We start from the raw sequence: 24,103 nt of genomic DNA, 5'->3' as shown, positions 1-24,103 counted from the left end.
TCCAGATGACGCTGCGAACTATTTTGCGCATAAACACTGTCGGTGGGATCGAGGCTTAACTGCCTCTGCAACTCAATGCTGTAAGACAAACGCAGCTTTCCATTGTAAATGAATTTACTTCTGGTGTACCAAAATGCATTGCACTGTCGGTGTGATCGAGGCGTAAACATGCTGTGCATTTTGTACTGAGTAAGCCCTATGCAATATGCTGTGAGCGTGCATTTTTCTTATTTCATTATTCAGAGAGTGCATTTTTCTTATTTACAGATACTTTTTGTAGGTCTATCTATAAATTGCAAAAGTGAATGTTTTATTCAGTCTTCAAAGGAACGTTTGGGAAAGACTTGTTTCACCCGAGCTGCTTTCACTTCCGGACAAAATATTGCGCAATAATTTTTTTCGAACATGGCAGCTCAGGTAGAACTGTCATGTTTAGATACATTTCCAACGCACTTAAATCCTTTGCACGTGCTTGTTTTCAAGTCACAATTTAGATATGCGTTTCCAAGTTGCAATGAGCCTACTTCGACCCTTTTATTTACCTCACGGATACGTCAAACACTCGGGAAAACTGGTGTTTTGCTCTGCGCGCACTCGACAGAGGAGGAGACGCCAGACTGTACGGCGGATGGAAACAACACAACTTTAAAACTGTACACAAGTAAGCTCTTTCTCAAACACTATGGTCTTCAGGATGATATAAGGGGGGTTGTACGCTCACTGTCACCGTTTGCCCTTAGAAAGGTTGTTATAGGGGCACGAACAAGACAGAGTTTCAAGTGGGCAAGCTCGGATACGTTTTCCAATGGACTTCTCATACTGGCTTCGTGCCAAGGGCAACTACTATTGGCACGACAAGGGGACTCGCTATCACTTCCCTATCACCCTCTACTTGGAGATGATATATCTCAAGTTCAACAATATCTGTTCGACTTAGTTGTGTTGGAGTGTACACCTATAACGCAGGGGATGATAACAAGCAACACAACAGTGGTGGTCACCGACTGCAGAGACATCGCGCAACGTGGCGCACTGGAAACCTCTAATGCTTTAGCAACTAGAACTTTGACCTCGCTATTTGTCTCTGATTTTGCACACTACGCGAATAGTCTTGGCGGGGGAAGCTCATTACTTGACAACAGGCAAGTATGGGACTCGAGTTTCTCCGCTTTTTTGCAAGCGCTGGAGTGTAGGCTGGATGTCAGAATCGTGGATATGCCTCGCTTGTACCGTCAAGGGAGAATTGTACTAGTGGACAAGCGCGAGGCTGAAATCGATATCGACAGTGCTGTTGTCGTAAGCAAACAGTTGCTGCTCAAACTCGGGTTATTCAACCGTGAGTGGGTAGTGGTGTCTACTTTTAACTGCTCATCTGAAATGACAAAGACGTCCTACAGAGGCGAATACCTGCGAATTCCCGGGCAAGCCGATGAGAACGCACCTGACAAAGAGCCATCCAAGGGAGCCGAAAGGGTCCACCTCGGCTCGGTTGTTGTGGCAGATTTCAGCAAGTGTGCCGAGTTGGATCTTCAAGACAACGTTGGCTTCATATCGGCGACTCATTGGTTCAACTTGTCAAATGGAGAGCCAGTGCCAGTCAGTAGCAGAGCTGTGAAGATAAAGGTGAGTAAATATTTGTACATATTTGTTCTTACATTTTAGTTGAAAGTTAAGTGTTGTGCGAAGTCCTCCATTCTCATTTGCATGCAGGTTGTCATTGCAACTATTTTCTCCTAAATCAATTTGAATAGGTTCAAGGGAAAGTTTAATATGAAAGGGATCTGCATGCCCATATACACCCATTCTCAAATTCTGGAACATCCAAGCAACTGACAATGTGGGACACAGATTTGTCTAGATATAATAATGATAATTATGCTGAATTCTTTGCTGTATTTCTTTGAATTCTCTCAGAGATGGAACCGGGTCCTTTCTCAGTCAGGTCCTCAGCTTTCTGAGAGCCTCTCTCGAACAGCATCACCGCTATTTGCCAAAGAACTCCACCTTGATGCTGTCATCTCCCCAGAATACAGTTCTCATGGTCCCTTTGACAGTATCCTCTGTGGGCACTTTACCATACCAAGGTTAGTGAAATACTATTCCGTTCTATCTGTACTAATTATTTTAAAAGATTGTATTCATTAGTAACCAAACGGAATCGAATGGACCGAAATTGGGGAGGGACTACCTGAATTTGGCCTATAAGAAACTCCCGTTTTCCGTTTGTTGCAAAACATTTTGCTATTGTGTGCACTAATGAATATGACCCTGGCCTTGGTTTGTGCTTCATACTGTTTCCCCACTGTTATTGGTTTGTTGCATCTTCCCTGTAGGATTTGTTTTGCACGCACCATGCTGTACTTGACCTTTTATCTTTGACCTTTGTTCCTTCTCTCCCAGACTTGTGCGGCTGGGGGATGTTTTGGGAATCCCATCTGAAGGGCATCCTGAAGTCTTGGAGAGCAACTCTGAGGGAATCACAAGGTCCACCCGTCAAGCAGACTAACTTATTTATACATTTACACTCAGAACAACAGAGGGAGGTTGACCATAATGATTTAACAAATGTTTTAACAAATGTTTCTCCTATACTAGTGTGTGTGTGTGGTCAGATAATATGATGTGCCACCATATCTTGCTTCTTTACGTCAAATCTACATGAGCACATGATTGGGTATTCAATTACACTCTTCTTACTTGGAACTCTGAACTTTCGTTAGGTGGCCGGTCGTGTATTTCAAAGTGAAAAAGGTTTGTGGCTCTACAGAGGAGGAGGAAGACCAAGGTCCTTACCTGGCAGACACTGTCCACACATCTCTATACATGGTACGTTTGAACTTTTGACATAAAATGTCACATCGGTAGCCAGATCCAGACGGTTTTAAGACTGCATGCATAAGTGAACGTTCAATGCTAGTTATGTCATGCTCTTTTGAGTGGTGAAGTATGTATTTCCATAGGACTACGCTTGGAAATAGGCTAGTGGCAAGGCCCCCAAAATGTTGAGATACCCCTACCTGAGGTATAACAAAACACAACCATGTTTTCACATATCTTTAAGGTCTCCCATATATGAAATGGATGGTTGTGTAAAAATATATTACTGCAAAAGTGGTTAAATTGATAGATATTGTGACACACCCCCTTAACTCAGAAAGTGCAGAATCATGCCTGGCTGGAGGGGGTGGGCCACATAAGCTCATGTAACCCAATATTGCAAGCTCTGATATTGCGAAAATGTTAAATACAAGTAGTCAGCTGTCTGCCCTACATACACAAACAAACAGCATTAGGATATCTTAATGCATCTTGGAAATATAGACCTGTAAACACACAGATACAATAGTCGGGAAATATCAACTATGAATATTTATGATGAATGTAAACTTCACTTTTTGGTAGCTGTTCAATAGACAACTTTCCAAGTTACATTTTCTCTCATTCAGTGCTGTATGGTCCTGCCTGACAGAAATGCATACAGTTACATGTCTTTTGATGATGTGGCTATTAACCCCCAACAACAACTGCTCCCGGACGCTGATGACGTGGATGTCGATTAAGGCAGCCCCCCGCACCTCTCTGATTCAGACGGGTTGGGTTAAATACGGAAGACACATTTCGGTTGAATGCATTCAGTTGTGCAACTGACTAGGTATCCCCCCTTTCTCTTTCACGACATAAGCACACAGTAGCGTAACAGCAAGCACACCGCAACCGTAATACAACAGTCAGCTACTCTAGTAGTGTATATGTACAGCCCTCTTTTCCCCACTAAAACGAAGTGTGCAAGGTTGATTCAAAGTCTTTGAGGTGACCAGGACATGAGTGTGTCCTAACAGGGTGAGAAGACAAATTAGCCAGTGGTGGTTGTAGTTCTGGGGCCTGATGTGCTTGTACCGTTAACTGATCATTCTTGGCAAGCTGCAGCGACAAGGGCAGTATCCTTCCTGTATGACTGACGGGGTATTGGGGCTGTGGGGTGATTCCATTGCTACAGTTTGATATAGTCAGTCATCAGATGCAGCTTGCATACCAAAGAGACCCATTGACTAACTGGAATGTTATCCCAGCCTGAATGATGCTGGGGATACTGGTTGGTTGTAAGGAGAGTCTGTGAAAGGGCAGTCACAAACATACTTTTCTACATATCTTTTTATATTCCTTTGGAAGTCAGTTAGGATGATAATTTGTCTGATGTTAACTGTGGGTGGTTGGCATTGATAACGGACTGGGGCACGCCCAGCAGAAGATGTGGAACGTGATAGAACCTGTGAGGGTGACCTGAGGTTAGCTAGTGTAGCTAGGTCATAGACTAAGAAGCGTTGGCTGTAAGGGAGGTAGCACAGCTCCACACACAAACATTTGAAGATGATCCCTGGGCTTTGATGGACAGTAAAAGGGTTGCAGAGGAGTGTGAAAGCGAATTCTTCACATGCGAGTCCAGTTCAGGTTGGTAGCAAAATGGGGTACGTATGAGGGCAATGCACACCAGCATTTTCCAGATGGCGTTTTGGCTGTGAATGGCCTGACATGTGGCAGTCCAGTTCCATGGTGTCTCTAGTAGTGCCTGAGGGAAGGACTGATGGAGTGGGCTTATCAAGGACTGTTCTGGGAGATTCAGGATGGTATTGACATTGGAGAGGTGCAATTCCTATGTCATGTGAAGGCCCACGAAGTTGATGGCATTTCTTGTCAATGAGTGTCAGGTTGTGTTGGTTCATTCTAGTGAATACCTGCCTTATGCGCTTGTGATGTGTAGTTGCATTCTCCCCATACACCATAACTGTCACCAAGTTAACACCAGGGCAGACAGCCAGGATGGTGGGCATGTTTGTCTGGAATAAGTAATGTGCCAGCTCAACCCGAACAGGATAAAAGTGCAACGGAACATCCCAATGTGCATCACAAATGCAGTGAGCCAGTGGAAGGTCATGTTTGATTCAGGCAGACGAATTGGACTAGCAATGAATCAAAGCTCACTTCTAAATTATAAGGAGGTGACTTAAGAGCCCAATCCTGGAGGGGCAAGTTATACCACAGTGGGGGAAAGTTGTAGAGCTAGGGAGAGGGTGTCAGAGCCCAGGGTTGGATTCTCTTTCCTTTTGTTGGAGCCTCCCAGTTGCCTCATTGACCATCAAAGAGGCTTGTGACTTGGAATACTTGGTGCTGCCATGCCATGCAGTTTGCTGCCTTTTTATATATCCAGACAAAGGTGTTTGAGTGTATATGGTGGGCATATTGGATTTCTAACATAGATGAAGTACAGTACACAAATCTGAAAAATGTATCTCTTAAAATGTGAACATATACAGGTGATTTAAACACCATTTAATGGTAATGTGGCAGCCATATTGGATTTTGGACACCATATTTAATTTGGAGTCAAATCTAGGGGGCCCCCTAATGTAGTTGCAAGAGTAGGGGCTAAACATATCCAATCCACCCAGGAACCTTTGACTGGAAAAAGAAATGACAGTTTTCGGTGTCTGAGCCCCAAAACGTGTCACTGTGCATTTTTGTCAGGCAGGACCATACAGCACTGAATGAGAGAGAATTTAACTTGGAAAGTCGTCTATTGAACAGCTACCAAAAGATTACGTTTACATTAATCATAAATATTCATAGTTGATATTTCCGACTATTGTATCTGTGTGTTTACAGTTCTATATTTCCCAGATGCATTAAGATATCCTACTGTTGTTTCTTTGTGTTTGTAGGGCATACAACTGACATGTGCTTATGTGGACCACGCCCCCTCCTCCAGCCAGGCATTATTCTGCACTGTTTGCGTTAAGGGGGTGTGCCACAATATCTATCAATTTACCCACTTTTGCAGTACAAAAATGTTATACAACCATCCATTTAATATATGGGATACCTTAGAGATATGGGAAAACATGTTCTACCTGGGTTGGGGTATCTCAAAAACGAAAGCCCTTTTTGAGGATGGGCTACTAGCCTAAAAGTAGAGATGTCAAAGTAAACATGACGGGAAACCCCTTGCAAATGTGATGCCGTCTCCAAAATTGCTAGCAAAGCCATTTGTGGTGGCTAATTAACGATAAATAAGAGAATTGTTTCACCCCACAGTTGGCCAAGATGATCCGCTGCTGCTTCAAACACCTGTCTCCAAAAATGACGAGGTTTCTGCAGTTGTTTACTTTTTGCAATTGTGACACCTTCCATGCATATTACTTGTCCTTTTAGGGTGGCTCCACCAATAGCCTGGCTCCCTGTTCCCTTGTTGGCGAGGAGCCTTCCCTCTGGACTAGCCTGTCTCCTCCTGGGCTCTCCAGCACTGTAGACCAATTCTCCACTATCATCCAGCCTCACATGAATGACAGGTCAGTGTTAACTCAGCAGGATTACATCATTTTACACAACTGGGCCATATTCATTAGTGCAAACCGTAGCAAAAAGTTTTGCAATGGAAAATGCTTTGCAACAGAAACAAGAGTTTCTTATCTGACATCTTATTGGAAGTTCAGGTAGTTCTTCCCCGTTTTCGTTAGTTTTCTGTTTGGTGTCTAGTAAATACGACCCTGGGCATCTTCCTGAAAACGGACACGGACATAAATGCAATTCAAATCATCACGTTTACCATGATTGGCTTGTATATGTCAGCTGATACCGCAGACCCAGGGCAACACGGTAAACAATATGTAAAGTGTAAGTGAACAAGATTTAGTCCGAGCCAAATAACAGGATACTGTATGTAGAAGAACTGTTATCCACACTCCTTTGGATGTCTATGCTGACTTCTCTGTATATATATATCTTTTTCTAAAGCTCTGCTGCTCTGACGAGCGGATGCACCATCCTCCTCCTGGGACTGAGTGGAAGTGGCAAATTCACCTCAGTCAGAGCTGCATGCCGTAGACTCCATCTACACTTAGTGAAGGTATCCTTCAGGATCACACAACTGGCTTATTACAAGATTTGAATTCAAATACAAATGTACATGTATTTGTTTTTCTGGGGTTACTGGCTCTATAGCCATTCGAATTGAGGCACGCGCTACAAGTTTGGGACATTAAAGTAGTAGTTTTTATTTTTAGTCAGATTTAATTTAGTGTCAAATACAGTCTGTGAGCGGATCAAATCTCTAAGGCTATCCACCCACTTTTCTTTGTAAGTCAATACACAAAGTACACACTTTTTCTCCCAAGGCTCCTAATAGATATGTGACGAAAACAAAGCTTACATTGAGTCAGTTCCAGCACTGAGACGGAGATCTGTCGTTATGGGACTTTACTTTAGTCTTAAAGAGTGACTACCTTTAAAAAGCAACTAATCCCTTTGAAAATGGCCTATGTGGCATTGATAGGATTTAGAAACATTTATTCTAGTGTCAAAATTGACTACAAAGTGTAAATAGGATAATTTTGGTAATTAAGTCACTCTCGTCTTAAACTGAGTTTGGCACATCAATGCGTCACAACGGATAATTAAGGTTGGGTTTTGATTTGAAGATGTCCATTTGCCCACTAACATGGGGTGAACCGCTGCGGTGATTGCTCTCTATCCAATAGCATAGACAGTGAGACAGACTGCACAGCAGCTCCGACTTTGTTTACATAAGACAACAGCTTGCAAATTTTTTGGACTTGAGAAATACTGCACTAAAAACCTTAGTTAGATGTAAAATTGCACAACTAAAACATAATCTGCAAAAACGTCAAAATAATTACAGATTTCTTGAGTTATCTTAGATTCATTCTGGAGATTTTGAGGAAGTGAAATAGGCTACAGTGTCTCATGGGGGACAAACATAATTAAATGCAGAACTGGTCAGGAAACACTCCGACTGAAATCTCGTTTTTCTAATGAGCCACAGGAAAACTCACGTGCCAATCGGCGTGTTCAGTGGCTCTTCAAGTTGCTTATGTCAAATGTTTGGAAATGTTCAAATTTTCCCTCTCACTCTCTGCCCCCTGTGCAGGTGGACTGCGTGACCCTCTGCGCTGACACGGCCGCCGCCTGTGAGGCCAAGATGAAGTCTGTCTTCCAGCGAGCTGAGGCCCACCGGCCGTGCATCCTGCTGCTCAGGAACCTGCAGCTGCTGGGCCAGCCCAGGGATGGCACCGAGGAGGATGCCAGGGTCATGGCCGCACTGTGCCAGTTCATTGCCCACACCCCTTCCAGGTAGCCCATCCATCTTAACCAAGGCTAGAATTCAATCGATGTATGCGGTGCCTTTGTTACTACTACTGTAAGCTACTGCCTGCACGCACATACAGAAGGAACGGCTACGTGTGTAACCTCCGTCACTGTCCTCTCTCTCTCCCTCTTAGCGTGGTCGTGGTGGCGGCGGTGAGTAAGCCCCGGGAGCTGTCGTCTGACGTGATGGCAGCCTTTATCCACCAGGTGTCGATAGAGAGCCCCAGTGAGGAGCAGCGCCAAGCTATGCTGGCCAGCCTCAGCGAGGGCTTGCCCCTGGGGAGGGACGTCAACCTGTCCAGGCTGGCCAAGCACACTGCGGTGAGATCCTTAGCACGGGTTTAGCCATTAGATTCATACTTCATAGACACCAGCCCAATTCTGATTCTCCCCAGTATTTCTGATGTGTTCACTTGTTCACATCTCCCTTCAAGGATTTAAAAGGCACCAGATTGGTTTAGAGACCAATTGAGAGTGAGTTTATTTTTGTGGAAGAGACACATTTGATTCAGAAGGACAGTGACTTTTGATGATCCTTCTAACACCTCCACCTCTGTCCTCTTTTTATATTTCTCTCTCTACCTCCCTCTCTCGACTCCCAGGGCTTTCTATTGGGGGACCTCAGTGCACTGCTGACTCAGGCTGGTAAAGCCGCCCACAGAAGGATACTCCAATCCTGGTGAGTTTTGCTCCCGCAATTGCTCTTCCCCACTGAATATCCGCTGAACTCTAGCAACTATACGCAATGTGTTCTTCTTGTTATGTTGTATATTGTGTCCTATTCCTTGTGATTCTCTGTTGATTTTATGAATATAATTCTGCTGCAAAGCCAATTTCATAACCAAGTTTTCTACTGCTACTACGACTACTGCTAGAGGAATTATATCAAAAGGACATCATACCACTACAGAATGACTGAAGCAGGCATTTGTGTTCAGTTTCCCAGAGGGGGCCAGTGTGCAGGAGGAAGAGGACCTCTGTGCCTGTGGGGTAACCGTCCTGGCCCAGGACTTCACCAATGCATTGGAGACCCTCCAAGATGCCCACTCTCAGGCCATCGGAGCCCCAAAGGTACACCCTGAAAATGGGGCGCGTGGCTATTTCTCAATCATCTAAATAATCGTCCCTTTCCTCTCCTACATTGCATTGGTCTGAAAGAACTGACCAGGTGAAAGCCAGCCTAATGATGACCTTCCACCATATTGTTTTCCTGTCAGTGCAGATAAAGGAGAGACGAGGAGAGAACAGATCTTTTTAGCAGTTTAGATGAAACCCATGGCTCTGGTACGATTCCCTACCCTTCTCCAGAAGTGTGCACCCGTTCACTCCCCCTCATGCATTTAAAAAGCATTGGATTGGTGCAAGCATGGCTGGAGGGAGGTTCCACCATATTCTTCACACCAGTCCATTCCTTTTAAATGAGGGGAAGTGTACGAGTGCACACTTCACGAGATGGGAAGAGAATTGGACTGTAGCCCATGTTTCACTGGCTCAGAGGAGACGGACACTGATCAACTGCTTATGGAGGGAAAGTGTAACATTCCTGTGTGTGTGGTCAGATCCCCAGTGTGCGCTGGCAGGACGTTGGCGGCCTGCAGCAGGTGAAGCGGGAGATCCTGGACACGGTGCAGCTGCCCCTGGAGAGGCCCGAACTGCTGTCCCTGGGCCTGCGCCGCGCCGGGCTGCTCCTCTACGGGCCCCCCGGCACGGGCAAAACCCTGCTGGCCAAGGCCGTGGCTACCGAGTGCTCCATGACCTTCCTCAGGTAGGAGACAAGCAGAGGAGACTGGAAGACTGGGTCAAGTTCAGTAGGGCACACTGTAGCGAAACAGTTGCAACGGAAAAAAGTGTTCAGATAGCACCTCCCTGTTTCCCTCAAAAGTTTTCTCCCGAATGGACACGTCCCTGGTGTCAGGTAAAAGGGATGAGAAAGCTGGAGAAATGTCATGGAATGTTGCAGATAGATATTTTTTATATAGAGCCAACATTCCCTATTCTAAGTGACGGAGAAGTGTGTCTGTTCTACATAATATATGTATATCCGATTGTTCTGTAATGTTTCACCCCCTTGAGCCCGACACCGGGTAATGAGCGTCTTGTGGTGAATAAGCATATCATCCATATTTGTTTCACACATTCAGCTGAATGATTGTGCTTGAATCCTGATGGCTTTGTCTTCCCCTTCGTTTAGTGTCAAAGGCCCGGAACTCATCAACATGTACGTGGGTCAAAGCGAGGAGAACGTAAGAGAGGGTGAGTGTAGTAGTGGGATTAGATTACTGTTTGACCTGAATATGGCTGTTTGTTCAACTCCCCTGGGCTGGGCGCATGGCTTGCCAGTAAGGTTTAGTCCAAGTGACCTTCCTGCGTTGCACGCGCTTATCTCAACTCTAAATCGGGCCCTAGTTGAATAGATGCAATCAACTGTATGCGTTGTGCATTTCAAAAGCAGAGCAGTTTACACCTCTCTGTAAAACCCAGATGAAGGTCTATTGACCGACACGTCGGTGTGATATCCAACAAATTGTTTGCGGAGCATCCAAGCTCACTACTTATTTTGTACTGCCTTGTCCTTCTTGTTCTTCATGCTCTTTTTGCATTGTCTGAAAACATCCTAGTGAAGACCAGAGGTCAAGTCTACATATACATTTTTACATTTTGTGAGAGCCAATGGCCTATGATGTGACTGTCCTGTACGTATGATATCCAATAAAATGGGTCTTCCTCTCTGTTATTCAGTGTTCTCCAAAGCTCGAGCGGCGGCCCCCTGTATCATCTTCTTTGACGAGCTGGACTCTCTTGCGCCCAACAGAGGGCGCAGTGGAGACTCAGGTGGAGTCATGGACAGGTGGGTGGGATTGATCTTTGGAGGATTCACCACTGAAAATTATCATTATCAAAGCAGTTAGATCACGTCATATAAAATATAATGCAACTAAACACAGGTTATCTTGGAGGTCTAGAGTCACCCTTGTTTGACAAACATTTTTAATAGTGGAAACTGGGCCTTTTACATTCCTATTCTCTCAATGAGGCCAATGAAAGTGTGTGGATATTGAATAGTCTTAGTACTGACACAATGTTATTTTGTGGAGCATTAAAATATTATGAAGGTGTTTTGCGTATTCTGAAGATTTTCAGTGCTTGCCAGCAACTGTCTTTTCTTGTAAATCCCTGCTTCTCCCATTTGTATAGGATCAGTTTATCCTCCCCAAATTCTGACCTTAACCATTGGGGGAAACAGAAAACTGACCATAGATCAGTGGCTAAGTACAACTTCATCTTCTTCCTTGTTTGAACCTGATCTCTGTTAACTGTAGGGTGGTCTCTCAGCTCCTGGCTGAGCTCGACGGACTTCACTCCTCTGGGGACGTGTTTGTGATTGGAGCCACCAACCGGCCAGACCTGCTCGATCAATCATTGCTCAGACCTGGCAGGTGAGATTCAAATGGCGGTTTGTAGAGCCAATCAGTGTGAGTCTCCTCACAAAGCAGATGTTTATGCAGTAAACTCCTACAGACATGTACCTTTTGAAAAGGTCAACATTTAGATGTTGGACAAGCCACCAAATGGCTGTACTTTATTGTTCTAAAATACTTTTTTTTGTATTTTCCATAATGTTTTTGACCTTATGGTTTCCTCTGCTGCTCTTTCAGGTTTGACAAATTGGTGTATGTTGGGATCAATGAAGACAAAGAGTCTCAGCTGCAAGTTTTGAAGGCCATAGTCAGAAAGTAAGTGTGTCCTGCCTGATTATAATTTATTGTCAAACATGAACAACAAAAAGCTGGTAACACTACAGGTGTTTTTTTCAATCGTTATCCTCACAGAATCAAGGTTAAAGTGCAGAAATGTGCTGCAAACATACAGTGCATTCGGAAAGTATTCAGACCCCTTGACTTTTTCCACATTTTGTTACGTTACAGCCTTATTCTAAAATGGATTAAATACATTTCCCCCCCATCAATCTACACACGATAACCCATAATGACAAAGGTTTTTAGAATATTTTGCAAATGTATTAAATATAAACAGATACCTTATTTACATAAGTATTCAGACCATTTGTTATGAGACTCGAAATTGAGCTCAGGTGCATCCTGTTTCCATTGATCATCCTTGAGATATTTCTACAACTTGATTGGATTCCACCTGTGGTAAATTAAATTGATTGGACATGGTTTGGAAAGGCACACACTTGTCTATATAAGGTCCCACAGTTGACAGTGCATGTCAGCACAAAAACCAAGCCATGAGGTTGACGGAATTGTCCGTAGAGCTCCGAGACAGGATTGTGTCGAGGCACAGATCTGGGGAAGGGTACAAAACATTTTCAGCAGCATTGAAGGTCCCAAGAACAGTGGCCTCCATCATTCTTAAATGGAAGAAGTTTGAAACCACCAAGACTCTTCCTAGAACTGGCCGCCCGGCCAAACTGAGCAATCGGGGGAAAAGGGCCTTGGTCAGGGAGGTGACCAAGAACCCGATGGTCACTCTGACAGAGTTCCTCTGTGGAGATGGGAGATACCTTTTATGGTAAAGTGGCCAGACGGAAGCCACTCCTCAGTAAAATGTACATGACAGGCCGCTTGGAGTTTGCCAAAAGGCACCTAAAGGACTCTGACCATGAGAAACAAGATTCTCTGATCTGATGAAACCAAGATTGAACTCTTTGGCCTGAATGTCAAGCATCACGTCTGGAGGAAACCAGGCACCGCTCATCACCTTGCCAATACCATCCCTACGGTGAAGCATGGTGGTGGCAGCATCATGCTGTGGGGATGTTTTTCAGCGGCAGGGATTGGGAGACTAGTCAGGATTGAGGGAAAGATGAATGGAGCAAAGTACAGAGAGATACTTTATGAAAACCTGCTCCAGAGCGCTCAGGACCTCAGACTGGGGTTAAGGTTCACCTTCCAACAGGACAACGACCCTAAGCACACAGCTAAGACAATGCAGGAGTGGCTTCGGGACAAGTCTGTGAATGTCCTTGAGTGGCCCAGCCAGGGCCTGGACTTGAACCCGATCGAACATCTCTGGAGAGACCTGAAAATAGCTGTGAAGCGACTCTCCCCATCCAACCTGACAGAGCTTGAGAGGATCTGCAGAGAAGTGAGAAACTCCCCAAATACAGGTGTGCCAAGCTTTTAGGGTCATACCCAAGAAGATTCGAGGCTGTAATCGCTGCCAAAGGTGCTTCAATAAAGTACTGAGTAAAGGGTCTGAATACTTATGTACAGTGGGGAGAACAAGTATTTGATACACTGCCGATTTTGCAGGTTTTCCTACTTACAAAGCATGTAGAGGTCTGTAATTTTTATCATAGGTACACTTCAACTGTGAGAGACGGAATCTAAAACAAAAATCCAGAAAATCACATTGTATGATTTTTAAGTAATTAATTTGCATTTTATTGCATGACATAAGTATTTGATCACCTACCAACCAGTAAGAATTCCGGTTCTCACAGACCTGTTAGTTTTTCTTTAAGAAGCCCTCCTGTTCTCCACTCATTACCTGTATTAACTGCACCTGTTTGAACTTGTTACCTGTATAAAAGACACCTGTCCGCACACTCAAACAGACTCCAACCTCTCCACAATGGCCAAGACCAGAGAGCTGTGTAAGGACATCAGGGATAAAATTGTAGACCTGCACAAGCCTGGGATGGGCTACAGGACAATAGGCAAGCAGCTTGGTGAGAAGGCAACAACTGTTGGCGCAATTATTATAAAATGGAAGAAGTTCAAGATGACGGTCAATCAACCTCGGTCTGGGGCTCCATGCAAGATCTCACCTCGTGGGGCATCAATGATCATGAGGAAGGTGAGGGATCAGCCCAGAACTACACGGCAGGACCTGGTCAATGACCTGAAGAGAGCTGGGACCACAGTCTCAAAGAAAACCATTAGTAACACACTACGCCGTCATGGATTAAAATGCTGCAGCGCACGCAAGGTCCCCCTGCTCAAGCCAGCGCATGTCCAGGCCCGTCTGAAGTTTGCCAATGACTATCTGGATGATCCAGAGGAGGAATGGGAGAAGGTCATGTGGTCTGATGAGACAAAAATAGAGCTTTTTGGTCTAAACTCCACTCGCCGTGTTTGGAGGAAGAAGAAGGAGGAGTACAACCCCAAGAACACCATCCCAACTGTGAAGCGTGGAGGTGGAAACATCATTCTTTGGGGATGCTTTTCTGCAAAGGGGACAGGACGACTGCACCGTATTGAGGGGAGGATGGATGGGGCCATGTATCGTGAGATCTTGGCCAACAACCTCCTTCCCTCAGTAAGAGCATTGAAGATGGGTCGTGGCTGGGTCTTCCAGCATGACAACGACCCGAAACACACAGCCAGGGCAACTAAGGAGTGGCTCCGTAAGAAGCATCTCAAGGTCCTGGAGTGGCCTAGCCAGTCTCCAGACCTGAACCCAATAGAACATCTTTGGGGGGAGCTGAAAGTCCGTATTGCCCAGCGACAGCCCCGAAACCTGAAGGATCTGGAGAAGGTCTGTATGGAGGAGTGGGCCAAAATCCCTACTGCAGTGTGTGCAAACCTGGTCAAGACCTACAGGAAACGTATGATCTCTGTAATTGCAAACACAGGTTTCTGTACCAAATATTAAGTTATGCTTTTCTGATGTATCAAATACTTATGTCATGCAATAAAATGCAAATTAATTACTTAAAAATCATACAATGTGATTTTCTGGATTTTTGTTTTAGATTCCGTCTCTCACAGTTGAAGTGTACCTATAATAAAAATTACAGACCTCTACATGCTTTGTAAGTAGGAAAACCTGCAAAATCGGCAGTGTATCAAATACTTGTTCTCCCCACTGTTAATGTGATATTACCGTTTTTTATTTTTAATACATTTGCAAACATTTCTAAAAACCAGTTTTTACTTGATCATGATGGGTTATTGAGTGTAGATTGAGGAAGAGAAAAAAAAACTGTTGAATCAATTTTAGAATAAGGCTGTAACGTAACAAAATGTGGAAAAAGTCAAGGGGTCTGAATACTTTCCGAATGCACTGTATGATATTTGTGCTATATGTTAATTGCAATGTGTTTCTGTGCTGTCAGGTTCAAGGTGGACCCCAGTGTCAGTCTCCAGGATGTGGTGGAGCGCTGCCCTCCTCAGCTCACAGGGGCGGACATGTATGCTCTCTGCTCCGACGCCATGATGTCTGCCATTAAGAGGAAGATTGCATGTGTCACTGACGGTACGTTTGGCCCTCACAAATTGAGACGTGTATGTTTTCCTTGTAAAGGTCTGTTAAAAATCCTCCTTAAGGTGTAAAAACTATAATTGTTGGCTTAAACACAGAAATTTGAAAGCCTGCCTGAAACCGAAGCATGGAAAACTGTGATGTACGATTGTCTCAATACCTCAGTTCACATTAGTGGGCTATACAAACGGTCTAATCAATTGAAAATACAACAGTTCCTCTTTTGATATTTACATTTAAATAGAATGGTCAACCGTCATGCTCTACAATGCTATCTTTATCTTGTCCATTTATTGAAAAACATACTTTTTAAAAGAAAATCTATGTGGACAATATACTGTACCCAAATAATGTGCCTATCAAATCTATAGTCTCATTGCTATAAACCCATTTTTTTAAATCTACTGCATTCTTGCATTTGTCCTTTCCCTACAACCCCTCATATCATGTAGAAACAAACCATAACATGAATGTATCTTATTTTAGCAACACATGGACACAAATTAAGAGATAATTCAGTCATTTTCAGAATTTTTTACTGCAGCGCAAAATTTGTGGCAATTATGTTTCTCTATGAATTTTTCATTCCACAAAAACTTAAACCATTATAAATGATGTACTGGAAAATATATAAAATACCATTCTTTCATATCATCCTTTCTAAATACCCATGTCATACACATGTCATATGTACTGTTAATAGCATTTTAAGAGATGACCGTCTCAGTTCCTAGAGCCCTATGACAACCTCAAGCATCAGTAACAAGCGCAATAGGGACTTATTTATCTCTTTCACACTCTCCTTTCTCTCCCAACCCCCTTCTACTCATATATTCTCTCTTTTGAATGTTTCCTCTGCCCCTCCATTTCTCTCACTCCCTCTCAGGTCTGGACACAGAGGATACTCCTCTCATGCTGTCTGCCGAAGACTTTAACCAAGCATTGGATTGCCTCAAACCGTCCGTCTCCGAACAAGAGCTGCTCAAATATAAACTAATTCAGCAGAAACTCACCACAAAATAACCAAGCCACTCAAGACTAGTGCCGCCCAAGCATGGGGCTAAGCTATTCTCTTCTGCATGCACTACGTTACCCACAATCCTCTACCACAAGGGTGTATTCCTCAAGAGTGTAGGCTCTGCAAAAACTGGGGTGTGAAATTCTCTTCCTCGAGGGCTGCTACTTTTTTCTCTGCACTAATGAGTGGTGTCATTAAGTCCAAGGGACCAAACTAGCTCTCAACCTAATTAATGCACAATATTGGATGTGGACCACATTTGTACAGTTTACAAATATGCAGCACAAACCTTACGTTGACTGTTCAAATTGCAATCACTAGTTTCTGAATTGAGCTTAAGCATCAGAATTTGGTAGTGTTATTGGCAGCAGCAAATGCATATGTAAGTTGTTCAAATGAAAACAAGTATGTCCATGGCCCTCTAGGAGTAAAGTTGGGACATCACTTTTCTATATCCTCAAAGTGACACTGCTGCTGTTCCTTACTAGCTGCTGTTAGTTACTAGCCATATGTTGTCCAATGAAGCCCATTAATTGCGAAGTTGTCTCTTACTGAGTCTTGCATTTCAGCAGAATGTTCCAGATCTGAGTGGTTTATTATTCCAATGCTTCCCCAACCTGAACTATTTTGAATGCTGGTTTCTTTTACAAGCCATCCTTTCAGAGACTTGTTTGAGCAACAATAGACCCAGCCAAGCCATCAACAGTTCAAATTAAAACAATGGTTTGATGGAAAACCAGCATAATAAGAAGTTGTAGACTGTTTTGGGTAACACTGGTTGGTGCAGAGTTTCCCCTTCTTTCACCCTGTAGATCATTTGCATAAAATCAATTATGAAAAATTGTAAAAATATGAATCACTTAAGTACAGTTTAGAACAAATACACATTGAAACAAAGCTACCGCATCAATCCATGAGAATGTATCCGGTCACACTTTATATTAAGTTGGCAGTTTATTGTTTTAAGAAATCATTTGTTACAGCATGAGTAAATATGAGTAACAAAGCTGATGTTCCTCTGAGTGACACATTGTTGGATGAATTTTAAATGTGTATGGTTCAAACCAAAGTTGAGCTTGAATCAGAGTTTAGTAATTCTCTACTATAATTTTGACTATTCCAATTTTGTCCTTTGTGAAGATTGTGGAACGAAAGTTAATGTATTTACATGTGAAATGTGACAACTTAGTATAAAGATGATAAATTAATACAATAATGTAAAATATTAAAAGATTGCTATCAATGTCAAAACGGATACTTACATTTTTGTATGATGAGACATTGTGCTTCCCATCTCATGGTAGCAAAAATGACAATATGATTACAAAATGAAGACAAAAAAATCTACAAATTGTGTTAACTATAACTTTCAAATGGTGCAAACTTTTTTTTCCTAGCCAGGTTAAGTAATTGTAATGTTTATGTAATAAATTATTTCTGATTTTAAAAAGTGTATTACTTGGGTTGGTAAAATAAACTTTACCAAAATATTAACTTGCTTTACTTGAAATCTTACCAGTAAAGACTACATTGCAGTGTCATGAGCAGGGCATATGATTTTTTTAAAAGCGGTTTATGTTATTTCATGATACATGATTTGTGAAAGCTTGCCATTCACTTAAATACAATAGGCATTATCAGATAATGTAGTTAACAAAATAAATGTTAATTGCCAAACATATTTTCTATGACCTGTCCATGGCATTGTAAAGTAGGCTTTATGATTTGAGTGTAATAAAGTGTTGCCTCGAATTGTTGTTACCTATTTGTAAAGGAATACAAGCATTTCGCTACACCCGCAATAACATCTGCTAAATACGTGTATGTGACCAATTAAATTAGATTTTTGAATATTTACCTCAAGGTTTTACCTAATTTTCCTTTCAAGTAACTTGGATGGTTTATGTAGAATAAGGAAAATTGATGGGTCAGATTGTTAATGGTGACTCTTTCATTGGCCCAGAGTTGCATTAATCGTGTGTGCCAACTGTGGTTTAGATATTTACACCTGCTAGCCATGGAGAGGCACTATTTTCTTATTCACCCACTCAAACACAAATTTGATATGTGAAACAAATCATTCTCTGACTGGAAAATAGATATCCTAAGAACACAGCGATAGTCAGTTCTGTTCAACTAAATGTATGCCACTGGATGTAAATAATGTACAAGTCACACTCATTGTGCTATAATGAACCATAACAAATGTGTATTTGAAGAGATGTACAAATGTAGGAGAAGATCTCGATTAATCAGGGGGTCTAGATCTCTGTTGCAGATCTCTTGTTTTCACAAAAGACGCTAAACCCCATTTCTGTTTGCTTTGGCTTTTAGTTCGTTGCTTTGACAAAGATTCAAAACGTAGTTCTTCCATGTCTTCGTCTTTCATATCTAACTCAGGTGGGGAGATCCTCTTTGCCAAGGCCTCAAGTGAAATGCGGCATTCGATTGCAGGTTCTGTAAGACAAAGAACATGTGTTTTCAATTGGATCATAATTGGTGCTGACCTTTTGAAGCCTTCAAATTGATTTACTTCACCCCATCTTATCATCACTATACAAGTGGATGTAGTGTTATCCTATCCTAGAGACTATGGCTGTATTCAGAATGACATACTCGCTATGCCTACAACATAGTGTGAAAGTATGTGTGGCTGCAGTGTACGAAGTATGCAGGATAGTATGTTTATTTAAGTAGGGTTGACAGACCACGATGTCATACAACAATCGCCCCAAAATTGAATAAGAGCAAGGGATATCTGATTATGTAAGAATTGCAGCTCTCAAAATTAGATATATTTTCTACCACTGAGGTTGCAGAGATGAGTGCAGTACCAGAGACTAGCAGCAGAGGGTGCACATCAAGAGTACAGGATGAATATGGGGATCAATGGATTCTCCAATTAAAGTTTTTGGAAGAGCTTACAAAGTTAAGTAAAAATGTTTATGGCAACCAGGCCTCAAATGTAGATATAACACTGTAACAATGTTTAGATTTAGCCATGTATCTGTCTATTCACATTGTATGTTGTAAAACTTGCCACTGGGGGGACACACATCAAACGAGTGGAAAACTGAATGGGGTACAATGGAGCAAAACCAAGTTTCTCATGTTATGGCTAAATCAAAGTGGCTATTTATTGTATGAGAACACTGTACACTATCACATGAGTGTTTATTTATATCCCAGAAGGCATTACTGGAGGAAGGGGTTGTAGCTAACACCAAAGATATGCCCCTATTTGTCTCAGATCTGATTGACATATTTAGCAGCCAACACTTATCCTTAATGAGTGATGCAATAGTATTCTGATGTTTGAAATCAAACTGTCATGAGAATGGGAAGCTAGCTGTAGCCCAAGCTAGCCTACTAGCAAGGTACTAACTCAAGATAACTCTACAGTAAAACGACAATATTCAAAATAATACTCTAGTGATTTTAGAACAACAGCAACCTTGTCAAGAGTTTCAGACCTCTAGGTGTTGGACTAACAGTAGCATTTGGAATTCCCAGCCGGACTACATCCCCATATTCACTACGGTATGTAGTATGTTTAGTACAATGTGCATGCTCATGTAGTATGCAAGTATTTAGCATGTAGTATCCCATTCCGAACATAGCCTATGGTCATGTTGAGTGCCATTAGTTAATTGACATGATCTGCTGCATTCTGGACTGACCTTAGTTTGTTGATGGTTTCATCATGATAGCCAGTGAGGATAACTTTACAGTAGTCCAGCCTACATAAAATGATAGCATGGACCAGTTTTTCAGTGTCCAAGTGGCCGATGCATGATCTGATAAATAGAAAACAGGGTTGGCCCCAAGACTGACCCCTGTGGTACACCAGTTGACTGAGCTAATGGCATATTAGTTAATTACAGTAAACTGTGGTCTGTCGTTGGGGTAAGATTGGAACCTCTGCTGGGTAATCATTGTACTGAATTTCGAGGACAGGAAAGTGTGCTGTGCGCAATTGCTCTTGAGTTCTTCCTCTTCTCCTTGACTGGCTTTGAAACCTGACAGGTAGGCATCACAGAACTCTAATTATTAAGCTGAATATTAACTATCTACTTTAGTGTACAGTTAAAAAAATGTTTTATCCAGTTACACTTTGCATCAACAGGTATAACACATTATGCAAAACTTCTCAGAAGCATGTTTGGCCTCCTTATGTCTTATATAATCTAGTAATGATCCTGACAAAATGTTGTCACTTGAAGATCTGATACATAATTAGACATATTACAAGCCTTATCATAAGACATCTCAAAGGCTCCTACATGCTTATAACAAGTTATAAATCATTTTCACTGTCAGCTTGAAATAAAGTGTTACTGTTTATCCCTTTAGACATTATTCATTTATGATTAGTATTTACGGTTTCTATTAAGTGTTGGAAGACCACACACAACACACTCTCATTTCCTCAACCTCAACTGTTGGGGTTGGGTATCTTGTGTGACGGGTATAATTATTAAGAATAATCAGTGTTGATGGGAGGGAAGGGAGTTTATTCTTACATGCAACACTAGCCATATTTACCGCTTACGTGGCCTTTGCTACTTTTGTGCGCTTCATCCTTTTCCTCCGCATGAGGGTCACCTGAGGCCTTTTCAACCCCGCGATGAGCAGCAGCAGTCTCGGCCGGGACTTGGTGAGCCAGCTTCTCAGTAGCGTCCCCTTGGGAAACCTGGGAGAATGGCAACAGCTTAATCCACTAGTTCATACAGCACCATTATATAAGCATGGTGTACATGATATGACCGCTAACTTCTTGAGTGTTAGACTGCATGACTGACTATCTGCACTACAGGTTGTCAATTGTTTTAGTAATGCCATATAAAGAAGAGAAAAAATAATCTCATACAGTCATGCATGTAATTTCTCTCAGTTGAGGATTTATCTTGGAAGCTTGTGTCTCACCATGTTAACTCATATCTCATCAACTATTACTGGTTCCAAATTTAACATCAGGTCAATACATGGAAAGAGATGGTCAATACTCTTTTAGGCTTGAAGGTGAAATACTTGTTTTCTTTCTTTTAGGCAGTATCGACCTAGATAATTGCACAGATGAAATGCGCAATCATTCATAAGTACAGATGTCAATAATAAATTGGACCCAATTTTGCAATCAAATACGATATTTACGTAACCATTCATCCTGAGTAAAGGCCCTGCTGCCAGTTAATGGATTTGAAATTACCACTATTGGATCGGCTTTCACAATCATATTGCTGTCCTGAAAACTCACTAATGTTGAGGATATGTAACACCACTTTGTCAATTACCTGAAGCCCTTCAGGTGAGACTGTACAGCAAGCAGCTAACTTGTATTTTGATCAACAAGCTCTGATCTCAAGCCAAATATACTGTTAGTGTGATTTAACTATATACACTACCGGCCAAAAGTTTTAGAACACCTACTCATTCAAGGGTTTTTATTTATTTGTACTATTTTCTACATTGTAGAATAATAGTGAAGACATCAAAACTATGAAATAACACATATGGAATCATGTAGTAACCAAAAAAGTGTTAAACAAATCAAAATATATTTGAGATTTTTCAAATAGCCACCCTTTGCCATGCTGGTTAAGTGTGCCTTGAATTCTAAATAAATCACAGACAGTGTCAACAGCAAAACACCCCACACCAAAACACCTTCTCCTCCATGCTTTACGGTGGGAAATACACACGCGGAGATCATCCGTTCACCAACACGCGTCTCACAAAGACATGGCTGTTGGAACCAAAAATCTCCAATTTGGACTCCAGACCAAAGGACAAATTTCCACCGGTCTAATGTCCATTGCTCATGTTTCTTGGCCCAAGCAGGTATCTTCTTCTTATTGGTGTCCTTTAGTAGTAGTTTCTGCGGCTGGTAACTCGAATGAACTTATCCTCTGCAGCAGAGGTAACTCTGGGTCGTCCTTTCCTGTGGCGGTCCTCATGAGAGCCAGTTTCATCATAGCGCTTGATGGTTTTTGCGACTGCACTTGAAGAAACTTTCAAAGTTCTTGAAATGTTCCGTATTGACTGACCTTCATGTGTTAAATTAATGATGGACTGTCGTTTCTCTTTGCTTATTTGAGCTGTTCTTGCCATAATATGTACTTGGTCTTTTACCAAATAGGGCTATCTTCTTTTGACCGGTAGTGTATATATATATATATATATATATACACACTACTGGTCAAAAGTTTGGACACACCTACTCATTCAAGGGCTTTTCTTTATTTTTACAATTTTTTACATTGTAGAATAACAGTGAAGACATCAAAACTATGAAATAACACATATGGAATCATGTAGTAAAAATAAAGTGTTAAACAAATCAAAATATATTTTATATTTGAGATTCTTCAAACAGCCACCCTTTGCCTTGATGACAGCGTTACACACTCTTGGCATTCTCTCAACCAGCTTCACCTGGAATGCTTTTCCAACAGTCTTAAAGGAGTTCCCACATATGCTGAGCACTTGTTGGCTGCTTTTCCTTCACTCTGCGGTCCGACTCATCCCAAACCATGTCAATTTGGTTGAGGTCGGGGAATTGTGGAGGCCAGGTCATCTGATGCAGCACTCCATCACTCTCCTTCTTGGTAAAATAGCCCTTACACAGCCTGGACGTGTGTTGGGTCATTTTCCTGTTGAAAAACAAATTATAGTCCCACTAAGCCCAAACCAGATGGGATGGCGTATTGCTGTAGAATGCTGTTGTAGCCATGCTGGTTAAGTGTGCCTTGAATTCTAAATAAATCACAGACAGTGTCCCCAGCAAAGCACCCCCAAACCATAACACCTCCTCCTCCATGCTTTACGGTGGGAAATAAACATGCGGAGATCATCCGTTCACCCACACCGCGTCTCACAAAGACACGTCGGTTGGAACCAAAAATCTGAAATTTGGACTCCAGACCAAAGGACACATTTCCACCGGTCTAACGTCCATTTTCTGTATACCCTCTCTACCTTGTCACAACACAACTGATTGTCTCAAACGCATTAAGAAGGAAACAAATTCCACAAATTAACTTTTAAGAAGGCACACCTGTTAATTGAAATGCATCCCAGGTGACTACCTCATGAAGCTGGTTGAGAGAATGCCAAGAGTGTGCAAAGCTGTCATCAAGGCAAAGGGTGGCTATTTGAAGAATCTCAAATATAAAATATATTTTGATTTGTTTAACAGTTTTTTGGTTACTACATGATTCCATATGTGTTATTTCATAGTTTTGATGTCTTCACTATTATTCTACAATGTAGAAAATAGTAAAAATATAGAAAAACCCTGGAATGAGTAGGTGTGTCCAAACTTTTGACTGGTACTGTATATATATATATATATATATATATATATATATATATATATATATATATATATATATATACAGTGGGGAAAAAAAGTATTTAGTCAGCCACCAATTGTGTAAGTTCTCCCACTTAAAAAGATGAGAGAGGCCTGTAATTTTCATCATAGGTACACGTCAACTATGACAGACAAAATGAGGAAAAAAAATTCAGAAAATCACATTGTAGGATTTTTAATGAATTTATTTGCAAATTATGGTGGAAAATAACTATTTGGTCAATAACAAAAGTTTCTCAATACTTTGTTATATACCCTTTGTTGGCAATGACACAGGTCAAACGTTTTCTGTAAGTCTTCACAAGGTTTTCACACAC

General features: G+C 41.9%; 1 protein-coding gene across 1 annotated transcript; it reads left to right on the top strand.

Moving 5' to 3' along the window:
- The first annotated feature begins 399 nt into the window (after positions 1-399).
- Positions 400-18,161, top strand: LOC311131161 (peroxisomal ATPase PEX6-like). The gene is made up of 17 exons (XM_084164004.1): positions 400-1,623; positions 1,915-2,084; positions 2,401-2,484; positions 2,721-2,826; positions 6,208-6,344; positions 6,790-6,901; positions 7,943-8,145; positions 8,295-8,481; positions 8,763-8,839; positions 9,099-9,231; positions 9,720-9,925; positions 10,352-10,413; positions 10,900-11,008; positions 11,481-11,597; positions 11,817-11,894; positions 15,248-15,387; positions 16,280-18,161. The coding sequence occupies exons 1-17, from the start codon at positions 406-408 to the stop codon at positions 16,414-16,416; spliced, it is 3,276 nt and encodes a 1,091-aa protein (XP_084020130.1). The 5' UTR covers positions 400-405; the 3' UTR covers positions 16,417-18,161.
- The last annotated feature ends 5,942 nt before the right edge of the window (positions 18,162-24,103 follow it).

This window comes from Coregonus lavaretus (genome assembly GCF_964263955.1).
Source record: "Coregonus lavaretus genome assembly, chromosome: 6".
Classification (NCBI taxonomy): domain Eukaryota; kingdom Metazoa; phylum Chordata; class Actinopteri; order Salmoniformes; family Salmonidae; genus Coregonus; species Coregonus lavaretus.
Note: the sequence above shows the minus strand (reverse complement) of the source record. Positions and strands in the feature narration are given on the sequence as shown.

What these genes read in the sequence shown, in the direction of transcription:
- LOC311131161 (XM_084164004.1), top strand. Translation starts at nt 406, where the DNA reads ATGGCAGCTCAGGTAGAACTGTCATGTTTAGATACATTTCCAACGCAC. An exon ending in AACTCTGAGGGAATCACAAG is followed by an intron (nt 2,485 to 2,720) that starts GTCCACCCGTCA and finishes AACTTTCGTTAG; the next exon opens with GTGGCCGGTCGTGTATTTCA. An exon ending in TGCTCCATGACCTTCCTCAG is followed by an intron (nt 9,926 to 10,351) that starts GTAGGAGACAAG and finishes CCCTTCGTTTAG; the next exon opens with TGTCAAAGGCCCGGAACTCA.